This window comes from Polypterus senegalus, chromosome 3 (assembly GCF_016835505.1).
Source record: "Polypterus senegalus isolate Bchr_013 chromosome 3, ASM1683550v1, whole genome shotgun sequence".
Classification (NCBI taxonomy): Eukaryota; Metazoa; Chordata; class Cladistia; order Polypteriformes; family Polypteridae; genus Polypterus; species Polypterus senegalus.
The window spans coordinates 226134714-226150404 of NC_053156.1; the positions used below are offsets into that span (position 1 = coordinate 226134714).

The 15691-nt window shown below is 39.5% G+C and overlaps 1 protein-coding gene across 1 annotated transcript; it reads left to right on the top strand.

Annotated features, from left to right (window-relative positions):
- Positions 1–898: 898 nt before the first annotated feature.
- rpl10a (ribosomal protein L10a) lies at positions 899–7999 on the top strand. Its single transcript, XM_039748642.1, has 6 exons — positions 899–1020; positions 2592–2663; positions 5309–5389; positions 5786–5934; positions 7281–7453; positions 7797–7999. Exons 1-6 carry the CDS (start codon positions 1016–1018, stop codon positions 7965–7967), a joined length of 651 nt encoding a protein of 216 aa, XP_039604576.1. The 5' UTR covers positions 899–1015; the 3' UTR covers positions 7968–7999.
- Positions 8000–15691: the final 7692 nt, after the last annotated feature.

Below are 15691 nucleotides of genomic sequence, written 5' to 3' on the forward strand. Positions count from 1 at the left end.
ACATTTTAACTTATGTTGCAATATTAAGTAGGTGGCATGGTGCTGCAATGCTCATCCAGTTGTTGTATGCATGGAGATTTCTTCCCGCTTGCCCAAATATTCAACAACATTAAAGTGGCATTTTGCCATTTTTCCTGTGCAGCTCCTGGCAGTTCTGACCATGCCATGATTATGATTATTCCCAGCTATAAACAGAAATAGGAACAGTCAAAGCCCACAAGGACTATTCGCTGCAAATGGACTCTTGAGGCTGTCGGAAGGCTGAAGGACTGTTTAGACTCCAAGGATTGGAAAGCCATGGACGGTTGGTGTAGCAGCATAGATGAATTTGCTGATTCAAGACCGTCTTATTGTATGGACACAATAGGCACTAGCTGAGGCTTCCAGGAGTATAGGAGCCCACGGTGTTTCCAACGCCTATGTATGTTTCTATTTTGCTATGAAAACAGGGATCCCAGCGCACTACTTTGCATGGGGGCCTATGATGCTGGTGAGACAACCCTGAAAGGATCTGCCCCCCATGCCTTTATTTTATGAAAACTAAAATTAGGTAACTGTGCTTTAGTTCAGGTGTCATATTTACTGGGAAAACAATGCGGTTTAAATTATGTGAAATGTGTAGTAAGAGTGGTTGGACATGAGGTGCCTAAGTGTAATTCACTCCAATAACAGTTTTCATTAAGGAGTAATATATTAATATATTAAATATATTTTTGGAGGAGAAAGATAAATGAATTTAAATTTATAACTTATTATTAAACCTATTTTAAAAATGATTACAGAATTTTCCAATTTATTGTTCAAATATGTCATCCTTCATACAGCAGGTGGCAGTAATATACGTTGAATGTAAAAACCAATTTAAACCAAAGTACTGTACCTGTCGCTGAAGACTTTAGCAAGATGGCCGGCGAGCCTATTGAACTCTCGCGCGATTCAAATTGTATTTAGACCGGAAATACCCTAGCTATTTCCTTTTTTCCAGCGAGTGCTGAGAGAGTAACGCGTTGTGAAAATGAGGTGGGTACATGTTTCTCAATTTAATTTGGTTATTTACTCCCTCTTCACTTAATAAAGCACTTGGTGATATGTAAGTTGGATTGCTGTTGTTTAGCAGCCGACGAATGTAAAGATCTTGGGAAAGGATAAGTTAAAAGTGGGTAAACATGCAGCGAAGGGTCTGAAAGGTAATGGCGGTCACGTTAAGTGCTTTTATCTAATCCATTGACATCCTGCTTTACTGGACCCTCTTTATGACGGAGGATACTTGATCGTAATGTACCATTACCACCCGTTTACGCCTGGCCATGCATTTCTTAAGTCTGATTGAATTTTTCTTTTTTGGACGTGTCTGTGTGGAAGCTGACCTCTTACTCTATTATACAACACTGGTTTAATATACGAATTCACCGGTATTTATACTGGCGTCACCAACATTTGTTAAACGATCTTGGGTAGGTTCCATTGGTGTGCCTCAAGCCGTTGCTTATGGTCATCTTGAAAATGTGGATTGCACCTCCGATTGATCTTTCAGGCTTTTTTTAAATCTGTTTAATGAGTTAATCGCAACTGTTTCAGTGTAATGTGGCCACGTCGTTTACTGTAATGTTAGAGCGGTCAATGGTGAGGCTTGGTTTTCCATACCGGGCCTAATGACTGGATTTGGGTAACGGGCCAGTGGCACGAAGTTGACGCCGGGTTGTTCGATTGGCGAGGAGTCGCAGTGCATTCGAGCTTCTCCCTTAATGGTAGTCAAATATTGACAACTAGAGATGAACACCACAGACAGGAGCAGGTGACACAGAATCCTGAAGGGGAGCAGCTACTTCAGTATAAAGCACACTTTTGCGCCCTTTTTCATAATAGTTTAAACTTCAAGAACATGAAGAGCAAAAACTGAAAAAACAATACTTGACGTCTCTCGCGCACAAGCTTACTACGATCCTCTATAAATTTAGCAAACTCCTTTTGTAACGTAAGTGATACCAACAGTGGCTTAAAGTGGGAAATTACAGCTTGTTTAATTAAAGGCAGGAGTCCATGTAAAAGAAGGTGATTGGGATGAACATCTGTAGCTAAGGTGGTCTAAAACACTGAACTTGGGGACCGCTTAGTCTTTTTTTTATTAGTAATTGGCACACGTGAATGTAACAATGAAGTAATGGTTCTGCTTCTGCATTAACATTCAGTGTCATTTGCACCCGTGTCTACACAGTTCATCACTAATTGTCACTGTTTGAATTCCTTTAAGAGAGTAATCTTGTATGAAGGGTTAAATTAAAAAATGGTAAAAATATGTAAACATTTTAAATTACAAAATGAAAATTTTGTAATTGTTTACATGTCAATTACCTGGCATACATTTCAGTGCAGAGTAAACGAATTAAACAATTAGGTCATTTATAAGTGAGAGTGAACCACTAATTTAGTGGTAGAATTTTAAAGCCAATTGATTCAAAATTTCATTTTAGTCCACTAAAAAATAAAAATGCCCAAAAGCTTTTATATGTCTTGCTTTAGATTGATGCTGCTGCATCTTACTTATGCCTTGTGTTTTGAAATTAACCGGGTTCTCTTGATTCTGTTTGCAGCAAGGTTTCACGAGACACCCTCTATGAAGCGACCCGAGAGGTCCTACAGGGGTCCAGGAAGAAAAGGCGAAAGTAAGTTTGTCTGCACATAGTTTCTGTAATATTACCCCACTGTTAAACAGCTTTAAATTAACTATGGTTGTGAAAGTACTTTTGGAAGTACATCAGTTTTTACTCCTTAGTATTTAAGTCTGATGTGGAGATCACATTTACTAAAATATGTATTTGACCATCTGTATTTGGTGTTGGAGCCAATGTACTAATTTATGATAAAATTAACTTTAGTTTGTGAGGATTCATTTTAAAGTATATCACTTGATACAACACTTTGGGAAAACATTGTTCTTCCTGAATGTTTCGCTCCTTGCTTTGTTTTGGCTACTTTTTAAATTATTTCTACATTTAGAATGCAGTTTCTAGCCACATAAGCAAATCTGTGCAACCTTGTGGTTGGAAGGCTTGTCTGCTTTCTGAAAGTTTGAGTGAAACTGTCCACTAAGTGTAGCATCTTCAAGAAGTTTTTGGAATAGTCGAGCTACATTAAAATTTGATTTTGAATGTTTACCAAGTAGTTTCTGCTGTAAACTGGACGTTTAAGTTTCTTTCAACCATATTATACAGCACAGTCATGCACCTAAATTGTACTGCCCCTGTGCCTCCACTTAACTTTTTTTCTGTATTTACTTAGATTGTTTTAACTTCAATGTCTTCTCCTTTAATCCTGCTTCACTCTATGGTTGAGCATACATCAGTATCCCTGGCAATTGTGTACACATACACACACACACACACTTGAGTCTGTTGGCATATTTTTTTTTATATATATAAACTTTTAGGGCTATTTTTTATTTTTTTTGAATATTTTTACAAAAACTAATTTAAAAAAACACACAAAACAATTGTTTAACTTCAAATCAAAAAAAAATATTTACTTTTGACAAATGTTACTGTCTTGCATGTTGAATGAGCCTGCATACTATATGATTTCACATGCATGTCACATAGCAAAGTCCTGCAAATTCTGACATCGCTCAAAGCAAAGTGCATGCATTGCCAAATTGCACTGCTTACAATATGTGTGGCACTGGTGTTTCCTTTTCAACTTTCTGTTGCTGCACCTTCTCGCATATATTGTTAGTGTGTACTGTAGAGAGACAAGTCACCCGTTTGACATCGTGCCATGCCTCTGCCACCAAGTTTTCTGCCCACGTGAAAACTGTATTGTCACCTCTTCATCTTCAGCCTGTCTGGCTTCAACTGTGAAGGCATGTGTCTCCTGTTCATCCTCACTGTGCCACAAGCTCCAATTCCCCTGCTCTGTAGCTCCATGAAAATTCTGTGCATGTATAAAAATTGTCCATGTACACAACATGACCCAAATATCCATAGCCCTAAAGCAGCTCTAGCACAACCTGACTTGTCAAGGGACAGTTCTCTCTTTGAAAGAAATACTTTCCTGTATGTGTAATTACTTTCAGGCAGAAACCTGTATTTGCTTCAGCCAGTACAAAATCCACTATGCCATACTTTGTGGGCTTGTCTGGCATATATTGGCAAAAAAAGGCGTCCCTTTTATTTTATCATGGACTCATGCACAGACAAATCACAGCCAGGCTGATAAAATTGTTTATATATTAGCGCCACAATGTTAAGCAGGTACTGAACTTTATACATCGGGTTATAGCCTGGCTCACTCCTTGGGATTTGCTTCTGGTTATCACAGAAGTGAATTAAACTTTGCAGCAGCACGTACCTATCACTGGCATAACCTGTCCACAAAGCCACCAGGGGACACAGCACGTTTGGACCAATGCTCACTGAAGTTATATCACCAGTCTAGTCCCATCTGTATTTGTAATGCCACAAAGCCCTTTATCTCGTATCTATCGATCCATCTCGTCTTTTGTTGTGAGTTTCCACTTTGAAAAATGAGAATGTGATGCGAGCACAGCCCGCAATTCAAATAAATTGCTCTCCGTACCTGTTTCTCATCTGACAGGAACTGAAAAGCGGCATCAGGAGAGAGCAGCCTGAAGTAGTCCAGCAGCTGGTAATCTTGTGTCCAACAGCAAGTCATGCTGTCTTGTAAAGTCCGGTAGCCAGTGTGGACCCCACAGATCAATGTCTGGGTATTCCTCCCACACGAACCTTGCCGTAGATGCGTCGGCTGCGCAAATGCGCTCAGCTGATCAGCTGGGGCGGCATCAGCTGGTGCCAGGTCTTCACACTCTTGCTCGATCTTCTGATCACTCTCGACAAAATCAGATTCTGAAAAATCAGAGGCCAACTCGGCGATTAATACGCAAAACATTGTCTGCTGAGTAATTGCTTTTCTGCACTTTCTACCGTCTTCGTGAGATGTTGATGCCATCTTGCCTTTGTGTACATTTGTTTACATTTCGTAACTCGCGCACATGCAAGGATTAGATCTGGAGTCCATGAGTCTAACATTCCTCCAAGCAGAGAGGGAATGCCTGTGACATAACAGTGAATTTTGTCACCATTAACATATGATTGTCGCCCTCTACCCCTGGATGTTGACTTTTGTTGACCTGCGCCCTCAATCTCTCCCCCAACCCGTCAACATCTGCCCTAAAAGAGTTAATGGAGGTGATGACCACAGAATGTGTCCTGACCATTTGTATTTGCTTATAAATTGACCTCTGCCATGCTAATAGATATTCATTTAGTGGTTATTTTCCAATCTTTTTTTTTAGGTTTTTGGAATCCGTTGAACTTCAGATCAGCTTGAAGAACTACGATCCTCAGAAGGACAAGCGTTTCTCTGGCACTGTCAGGTTCGGCCATTCTATCCTTGACCCTTCCTTCTCCCTGCCTACTGCCATCCTAGCTTACTGTGCAGATAGCTTTTTTTTTTTAAATAAAGTGGCTTGGAGGTGTGTTGGCATGGCTGAACAGTTGGGTAGTCCAGCTTCACTTTGGTTTGGTGAAGGTGGGCGGACCCCTACCCTGGGTCTTAAAATATGAGGGGAGGTTTGGAGAGGTTTTTAAACTGCTCCTGCCGACCATTTTTATTAAAGAAATGGGTTTTGCTGGTGGATGAATCAGACGTGAAGCCAGTGATGTAGAGGGTAAGCTGTTGACATTTGCAGCACCCAGGATGTATCATTGTTTTTATTTTTAATGGCTTGTTTCATGCTGTTATGTCCCATTTCCCACCCCCCTTCTTGCAGACTGAAAACTACCCCAAGGCCCAAGTTCTCTGTATGTGTGTTGGGAGATCAGCAGCACTGTGATGAGGCAAAGGCTGCAGAAGTCCCTCATATGGACATTGAGGCTCTGAAAAAACTCAACAAAAATAAGAAACTTGTCAAGAAGCTGGGTAAGAATGATTTAAGTTTTTTAATTTATTTTTGAAGGTTATTTTGTAAAGGACAGGAAAGCATTTGGATGTATAAATATTTTTTCTTGGTAAGAACGGTGATGGGTGTGCGTTTTGTTTTTAATCTTTTGCTTCAGTAATCTTGGTCTGCTCATGGCCCAGCCCATGTCCATTATGTATAATTGGTCGTTGGAGGAAATACTCTTAACTTTGCAAGTTCACATTACTGTGTGGAGCACTTAAAATGTCCCACTAAGGTAGAGAGGAACAGTCTCTGGCAGTGATTCCACTTGTATGATTTAACCCTGCAAGAGGCAGTGGACTTCAGCAACTGCAGCTGTTTAGCAAGCTCTCTGGCTAGAACTCTTCTAGTGTTGTGGTGCTGGCCTTTTTCAAGATTATTTACTGTCTTAACTGTTGTCAAACAGTTTTTGAATTCACCTGCACAATTTTAAAACTGCTTAATTTCTATTGAATTGAACAGTTTACTGTCTTAAAAGATGCATCTTTAATAGCTATAATCTAATTTGAGGTGTGACCTCCTAGATTTGCTCTGTACATATATGCTGAGGGTTTGAAAACCTCCTCTTCAATTGTATAGGGAGGGGAGAAATTTAAATTTTGAAGAGAATCTTTTTACATACACATCCAAAAGTGGTGATGGCTGGAACTTTTTAATAAATGCATGTAACTTCTGTATACAGCACACAGTTTTGAGCACATTCATTTTTATCCTGTTAACCAGGATATCCATTGACATGTGGCTGTGATCAGTTACATCAGTTTTAGCATTGAAGCAATTGATGAATGGAAATGCAAAGCTTGATCCCTCCTTTCTCCAGATTTGGAAATAGTATGGTGAGGAGTGTTACAAATATGAGAACTTCAAAGATGCTGTGCCTCAAACTAGGGTCACCTTTAAAGAAAGTATGCTTATTACCTGTATATGAAGTGCACACATTTCAAACAGTAAAATGCCATTAACTCCACACGGTATTTTTCAAAAATGTATTTAAATCGGAACATTTGGGTGAAAATTAAAGCAACCCTTTATGCCGGTGTGTCAGTTCTAATGTATATCACTAAATGAATGTGATTTGATAACTGAGGAATTCAGGGTGTGCAGTTTTTGTGGATGCAATACTATTTTTGCATACAGACCTCATTGTAATTTAACTTGTAGGTGTGTCCAGTAATCCTACAGTGTAGCAGTGACTTGACCCACACATGTATGAATTTAAATATCTCAACCACGCAAAGCTCCAGTTTGAAGAACAATTAATGTTTCTAAAACTTTCCTGCCATGGTTTCCTAGAAGTCATTTGTTTAATTTTTTTATTCTTTAGCAAAGAAGTTTGATGCCTTCCTGGCCTCTGAGTCACTGATTAAGCAAATTCCACGTATCCTGGGACCTGGACTGAATAAGGCTGGCAAATTTCCTTCCCTTCTTACACATAATGAGAACATGATGTCTAAAGTAGATGAGGTGAAGTCGACCATCAAATTCCAAATGAAGAAGGTAAATTAGATTTGTTGTTGAGTATTGGATTTCGCTTGAGTGAATGAATGACAGTTTGCTTTAAATTTTTATTTTATTTTTTTGGGGGGGTGGGAGGAGACACTTCTTGAACTAGCAACTATTTTAAAAATTTTACATTGCAAAGGAGGGAAATCTAAGTCATGGACACAGGAGCCCTCTTCATAGCAGAATTCTGCATAATGGGTGGAATCGCCACTCATAGAATTTCAGAGAACACATTGGGTTGTAATGTACATGCAGTTTACTTATACTGCTGTCTAAGGTTACAGTGGTACTGAAAGTTCTCTTGTCATGAACTCTGTTTTTTTGTTCCCCCCCATAGGTGCTGTGTTTGGCTGTTGCTGTTGGCCATGTTAAAATGAGCGAGGATGAGCTGGTATACAATATCCATTTGGCCATTAACTTCCTGGTTTCTCTGCTTAAAAAGAATTGGCAGAATGTAAGGGCACTGTACATAAAGAGTACCATGGGCAAGCCCCAGCGCCTCTACTAGACAGTTTTTTGTATAAATAAAAGTTAATTTTGCTTCATGCAAGTCATTGGTGGTTGTTTCATGTTAATGTTTGTTTACGTAAAATCTTTAGTTAAGATACTTGATAGAGCAGTGAAAAATGAGTATTTTTAATTAAACCATTGTCAATCTAGACTATTGATAAGTTGGAGGACCCAGTAGTGTGGCCTTCATTACTGTGTGTAAGATGGTTCAGTATAGAAATTGTGGGCTTAAGGTAAATGGGGTAAATACAGTATGAATATAACAAGTCTAGGAGGACACCCTGGAAACTGCATAGAGTATGTGACTTGTATATGGGTCGGTGGTCAGTCAGTGGGGAGAAAATACTGAAACATTGAGGTTTTATGGGTTATTTGTATTACATTACTATGCATTCTAGGTGAAGGAGATGGGAGACTAAAATACAAGATGTCTGCTGTTTCTGGGCAGTCTCAATCATATGCCTGTCATTTAAATCAACAGTCTAGTTTCAGAAGCTGCCCTGTATACCCTAACCATAGTGGTACCAGCTCACCGATGGACAGGCATGCTTAGGATCAGTTGTAGCCCACATTTCTCTACATGCTTCCCTTTACATCCCTCTGGTACAAAGGTCTGTGTATGACACTCTAGAATCATTCTGGTTTCTTTGTACTTCACACATTCTATTCTGGCCTTTCAGTTCTTGGATCTTGCAGTTCATTTTATTTTAGAATGCCCAATTCAATGGTCTCTAATTGGTCTTTGCTGTAATCTCGTTTTGTAAGTTGTTTGCTTTGCCATCATAAAATTCTCTAGTTTTCGTTTTTTTAGTACCTTTGTTGACACCATACCCCAAATGCAGACTCTGATGGCTTCAGCCAAACCTACACATTCAGACCTTTTCCTCCCCTAATAATGGAGGCAACATCTGAATCGCCTATTCATTTGGCCTGGTAATTCTGTTCAGGTGGAGTTGGAGCGGAATACAACAAATGTAATTTTCAGTGATGCTTATTATACAGCATGTAAAATGTTGCTGAGAAATAGTTGACATCCTGTACTGTGATCACACATTTTTATCTATAATACATTTATGAATACATGTATATTGTATTACAAAATAGCCCATATTTTTGCTCCTTACTGTACTTAAAGGAGCTACTTCATGTTTTACCACTTTTTAATTTATTTGGAATAGTAAAATTCACTTATCCCTCTAGCTCAACCAGAACAAGTCTGATTTCTATACCTCAAGTGAAATCTCTTTAACAGTGACATTTTGTCACTCTTGTATTAAATGTTTTCATATCTTAATTGAGACTTTACTAGCTGGTCCACTCTATAAACTTAGAAATGCATTCTCGTGTTTATGTGGTGGGTTGGTTTTTTTTTTTTTTTATGTAGATACTTGGATGAATGGACAGTTTCTTAAACTTTTGTGAAAAATGTCCATTCGGCCTTTCGAGAGTTCATTAGTTTGTGGGTAAATTCCAGACATCCAGGTTCAGTGTGCGAGTTTCAAAGGTTTTCATGCCAATACAAACGACTGCTAAAAAGTGAAGCTTTTTTAAGCTTTACTTTTCAAATGCAGTAGTCACAGCAACTGGACTGAAACTAAAGCCATTAGATTTTATGCCTTTATGAAATTATCAAACTTTGAAAGTTTCCTCCTTTTTTTGAGCTTTATCCCGGATTCCTTCACTTGGAAGTGGAGTCCAGGACCATCTCTGCTAAATATTGGGTATGGGAGTCTTCAATTTTATTCAATGAATTCATGTGGAATGTAATTTTAGATTTAGGGATTGTTTCCAGATTCGTCATCAAAGCACACTGGAATACGAAAAGTGCAATTGCATCTTTCCTAATTTGTGCTGGCCTTGTGGACTTGATCCTGAGGAACTTTGTGCGAGTTAGTATCGACATCTTTTTAGGTTTGTTTGAAAAATCCTGAAATGACCTTGTTTCACATCTGCATGCATGTGGTTGGTTGGTTTTTTTTTTTTTGCATACAACATACAGTATGTTAATGGTGTGATCAATGGGTAGGTTTTGATAATTGGACTTGGTAAATTAACCCTACATTTGGATCGTTTAGGTTATTGAATGCTACAGATTTAACAATAAGTTAGCTGGCTATAATTTTCCTGAGTGGCATGCAACATGGATCTTCAATTTGAGGAATCTGTTTAATGCAGTTTCAGCTTCTTGAAATTGGAGCCTGCCACTATTGAGTACAGGGAGGCAGATGAGATGGCATACAAATCCACTGCATTTTATTTTCTCTAATGTGAGCACCAATAGGTGACCTAAAGAGGAGTAAAAAAGGGCTGTTTTAATCACTTTTGGGTAAATTGCCTGAAAAACTGAGAGAAATGCAACCTTTTAATTTTTGTTCTGAGCAAAAACTGGAAAAAAAAATCAAATGTGCCATGATTAATGATACCTGTAGAAGTCCTTAAAGTGTAACAACTATTTGCCTTTTTTCCCCCAAGTTTGATCAGAGTGTGTGGGGACTTTCAAGCAGTAGCCCATTACTTCCTGTTTCACTGGTGTATAAATAAGAGGTGGCATAGCTCCATTGGAGGCAAAATTCCTTCATTCATCCACTTGGCTAAGATCAGAGAACACATGCAATTCAAATAAGGGAAAGTATGTTAACTTTTTAAGTCTGGGAATGGCTATAAAAAATTGCTACTCCCCTCAAAATACCTATACTTACAGTGCAATAATAAAGTTTAAAATCATGGACTTGTTGCCAACTTGTCTGGACTGGGACTCCTGTGCAAAATAAGCAGGATTGTAAAAAGAGGTAATAAAAATCACCAAGTCTTAAACTATCAGGCACACCTTCCATACAAACATTGAGTAAAAGGCAAATGACAGCCTACTTAGTTTGCCAAAAGCCGTTTAATGGATTCTTGACAAGAGGGAAAAAGCTTTTCTGGCCCAGTAGACAAAAATTAAACTCTTAAGCATAATATGTGTCAAAGACCAGGCACTGCTTATCAACTGCTAATACCATCCCTATGGTGAAGTGTGGTGGTGGCAGCATTGTTCTCTGGTACTTTTTAGTGGCAGGGACAGAGAGTGATCAGAATTGAAGGATGGGTATATGCAGTCAAATACAGGGACATGCGTGTCACGGAGTGCACAGAACCTTCCACTGGGATGACGGCTCACCTTTCAGCACAAAAATAATTCAAAGCATACAGTCAAGACAACCTTGGAGTGGCTTCAAGGGAAGTCTGACCATCCTTCAGTGGCCCAGACTTGAAGAAACACTTGAAGATAGGAGTTTACAGATGCTTTTCATCTGATCTAAAGGCACTTGAAAGGATCTGTTGGGAAGAATGGAATAAACTGCAAATCTTTTAAAAACATACTGAAGAAGACTTAAAACTCTTTAATTGTGGTCAAAATGGCCTTCTACGAGGTACTCAATTGAGCGTTTGAATAGGTATATGCAGTAAATGATTTTAGGGTTTGATTTTTATCAAATTTGTAAACTTTTCTAAAAACATGTTTTCACCCATTCATTGTGGATTAATGAGGTCAGAGTAATGGACAAAAATGACAAATGTATTCATTTAAAATTAAATCTCCAACACAATAAAGATTGCAGAGAGTGAAGGGGTCAGAATACTTCATGAATCCACCGTACAGTTCTGTGTGGAGCTTGGTAAGGATTACGCAGAGTTAGAGATGGAAACTGAAGAGCAACTTTGTTGTTTGAGGTCCAGTGCTTTATTCATTAAATCATTCTACCTGAACATTAAGTTTGGTATAATTATACAGTGCATCTGGAAAGTATTCACAGCGCATCACTTTTTCCACATTTTGTTATGTTACAGCCTTATTCCAAAATGGATTAAATTCATTTTTTCCTCAGAATTCTACACACAACACCCCATAATGACAACGTGAAAAAGTTTACTTGAGATTTTTGCAAATTTATTAAAAATAAAAAAATTGAGAAATCACATGTACGTAAGTATTCACAGCCTTTGCCATGAAGCTCAAAATTGAGCTCAGGTGCATCCTGTTTCCCCTGATCATCCTTGAGATGTTTCTGCAGCTTAATTGGAGTCCACCTGTGGTAAATTCAGTTGATTGGACATGATTTGGAAAGGCACACACCTGTCTATATAAGGTCCCACAGTTGACAGTTCATGTCAGAGCACAAACCAAGCATGAAGTCAAAGGAATTGTCTGTAGACCTCCGAGACAGGATTGTCTCAAAGCAGAAATCTGGGGAAGGTTACAGAAAAATTTCTGCTGCTTTGAAGGTCCCAATGAGCACAGTGGCCTCCATCATCCATAAGTGGAAGAAGTTCGAAACCACCAGGACTCTTCCTAGAGCTGGCCAGCCATTTAAACTGAGCGATCGGGGGAGAGAGGAGAACCTTCCAGAAGGACAACCATCTCTGCAGCAATCCACCAATCAGGCCTGTATGGTAGGGTGGCCAGATGTAAGCCACTCCTTAGTAAATGGCACATGGCAGCCCGCCTGGAGTTTACCAAAGGGCACCTGAAGGACTTTCAGACCATGAGAAACAAAATTCTCTGGTCTGATGAGACAAAGATTGAACTCTTTGGTGTGAATGCCAGGCGTCACGTTTGCAGGAAACCAGGCACCGCTCATCACCAGGCCAATACCATCCCTACAGTGAACATGGTGGTGGCAGCATCATGCTGTGGGGATGTTTTTCAGTGGCAGAAACTGGGAGACTAGTCAGGATAAAGGGAAAGATGACTGCAGCAATGTACAGAGACATCCTGGATGAAAACCTGCTCCAGAGCGCTCTTGACCTTAGACTGGGGTGACGGTTCATCTTTCAGCAGGACAACGACCCTAAGCACACAGCCAAGATACCAAAGGAGTGGCTTCAGGACAACTCTGTGAATGTCCTTGAGTGGCCCAGACTTGAATCCGATTGAACATCTCTGGAGAGATCTTAAAATGGCTGTGCACCGACACTTCCCATCCAACCTGATGGAGCTTGAGAGATGCTGCAAAGAGGAATGGGCGAAACTGGCCAAGGATAGGTGTGCCAAGGTTGTGGCATCATATTCAAAAAGACTTGAGACTGTAACATAACAAAATGTAGAAGCAGTGATGCACTGTGGATACATTCCGGATGCACTGTATAGACATTTAGGAGAACCTTCTAGCAGCTTGCACTTGGAGTTGGGACACATGGGGCTCACTATATGAAATGCATCCAAAAAACTACAGTGTGTGCACCAGCAGCAAGCCTTTGACCAGCAATGACCAAGTATGGTTGGTTACATTCATTTCATTCACAGACATGAATCGTTTACCTGAAACACATTATTGGTCCTTTTAATATTTGCAGCATAATCTGAGATAATATTGAGTATTGTTTTAAAATGATTAAATGATTTTAGCACAGGGCTGCAACATGGGAAAATGTGACAAAAGTGAAAGGGTCTGAAAACATTAGCAATCTGTTTGTGTGTATGTATGTATGTATGTATGTATGTATGTATGTATATATATAATCTCTAGATTATTAAGCATTTTTGGTTAAACATTTTGTAGTCTGGGTGGTTTGATTGCTTGTAGCCTTTCTAACATTAGTGACACTTTTTGCTTTCTAATTTCCAGATCTTTTGTCATTTTACTGACCACATGAAGGCCACCAAAGAAATTTAAGATAACAGAATTTACATTTTCCATCCATTTGCTTTTTATCCGCTTCCTTCAGTTCCTATCACAGAATCACCTGGGAGGTGGGATCCAAATCTGGATGGGGCTGCGCTAGGCCACTGCTAGGTGTTCACCCTCCCTCGGCCAATTAATCCACACCCGCCCAGGGAGAACATGAAACTCCAAAGGATGGGAAACCTGCTCATCTACAGGTTATGCTTTTTCTCTTTCTGCCAAAAGATGCCAGCACCCATTGGTGACCCTCAGTTTAATTACGACAGATCTGTGCAGCTAAGCCCTGATACTAATGGCGTAACCTTCCTTTTGTGTATGGCAGTGGTTTTCAAGTACAGTCCTGGGGGACCCCCATGGCTGCTGGTTTTTATTCAAATCAGCCTCACAATCAGTACATCATTCTTAGCATCAATTGATCTCATTGTTTAGTTGTTTAGCCTAGAAATATTTCAGAAAATATAAATGCTTGCATTCTTTGCTACAGCTTTAAATGATTATCTTTCTTTTGCCATTTCTTTTGAATGTCCCTTTTTTTGTAAAGTTTGCTCCCAAGAATTGTCTCCAAATGCTGATGATTATGAACAGTGCAGACACGGGGTGCAAACAATAATGAATGCTAAAGGGGAGCAATTGCTTCACTGCCATGTTCACTTGCCAGCTCATGAAGAAACGTTTGACACAAATGAGGAGACAAGTGAATGTGGCACTGAAGTCACTGCTGCCACTTTGGATACAACGAAGGGTCAATTCATAATTTGCATACAATCAAGAGTGAAGCATTTGAATACACTTAATGGGAACAAACTCGATAGAAAATAGGAAAGAAAACCTAAGTATGTAAAGTCTTGGCAAAAAATATTATTTAAGATTTTCATTATATAAGAGAATAAAAAAAATGTCTACTTAAAAGTAAGGAAGGCACTCGGACTGTGAAATTAATTGGAGAAGAAGCTGCAGCTACGAGGGGGTCTCCACTGGTGATCCGTTTCAGGCAGAGTAAATATGAGTAGGACAATCTAAAACACTATAGCAAATGACAGCAAGTGCACAGACTTCTTGACTGGTAGTAACTAACAAGCACTTTTATTTAATAAGCTAGGGAGCTTCACCCCCTGCTCACTTCACTCACCAACCCCTTCCCTAAGTGCTACACGCCGTTGTGAAGAGGGGGGCTGAATGCGGTCGCTCCTCTAAAACCCCTCCTAAACGGTAATACAATGGGAAACAAATAACAGTGTTTTTTTTTACCTCCTCTTTGCTCGATCAGCTGCTGGATTGCTGCTGCTGTCATGGCGCGTGATCTGCATGTCATGTGGCACTTTGAACGTTTAAAGGCCTGTACAGAACTTAAATATACGATCTCTTTTCGCTGTTCCATTATTTCACCGAGTAATATTTTCATATTTGTTAGTTTGCGCTAATGCGATCTTTACTCTCATTTAGTGAGACTTTCGAAATTTCCTACTTCCATTATCTCTAACTTGCTCTGCATGTGTATCATGGGACTTGCTTCCAAAGGCTGTAAGTATGACGTGACTTGCCCGTCTCGCAGGATGTGATTTTTTTAATATAACAGAGAGATGGGTCGTAGTTTTGGGGAGTAACACTTCTGTTTGCTTTACGGTTTAACTGTGATCTTTTACTTTTTTTATTTAACTGTGGGCTCTTTCATTGCATACCACAGCCATGTTTTCCTTTCTCTAAGGAAAGTTCCCTCAGTATCATTACTAACTACATTAGGGGGAAGTTGATTATTTTCATGAAATTCGGTTTTATTTCTTGTTTTATATTCACTTTATATTCACTGGTTTTGTGTTTTTTTTTTTTCTCTTTTTATTCCTAGGACTCAAATGTGGTCCCTGGTGTCAGTATTCTGCAGCCACCCGTGATCCTGGGAAGATGAGGAGAGCTCCACTAAAATACTGTGCTAATGGCCACCCATTCATGGACTTGTGACGATGTGGGTTCTGGCTCCACGCTCCCTTGGCTGTTTGGGAACCCTTGAACCCAACACCGTCGATAATGAAACCGAGTGAGCTAGTCAATGGAGGCAAAT

What these genes read in the sequence shown, in the direction of transcription:
- rpl10a (XM_039748642.1), top strand. An exon ending in TCCAGGAAGAAAAGGCGAAA is followed by an intron (nt 2,664 to 5,308) that starts GTAAGTTTGTCT and finishes CTTTTTTTTTAG; the next exon opens with GTTTTTGGAATCCGTTGAAC. An exon ending in CGTTTCTCTGGCACTGTCAG is followed by an intron (nt 5,390 to 5,785) that starts GTTCGGCCATTC and finishes CCCTTCTTGCAG; the next exon opens with ACTGAAAACTACCCCAAGGC.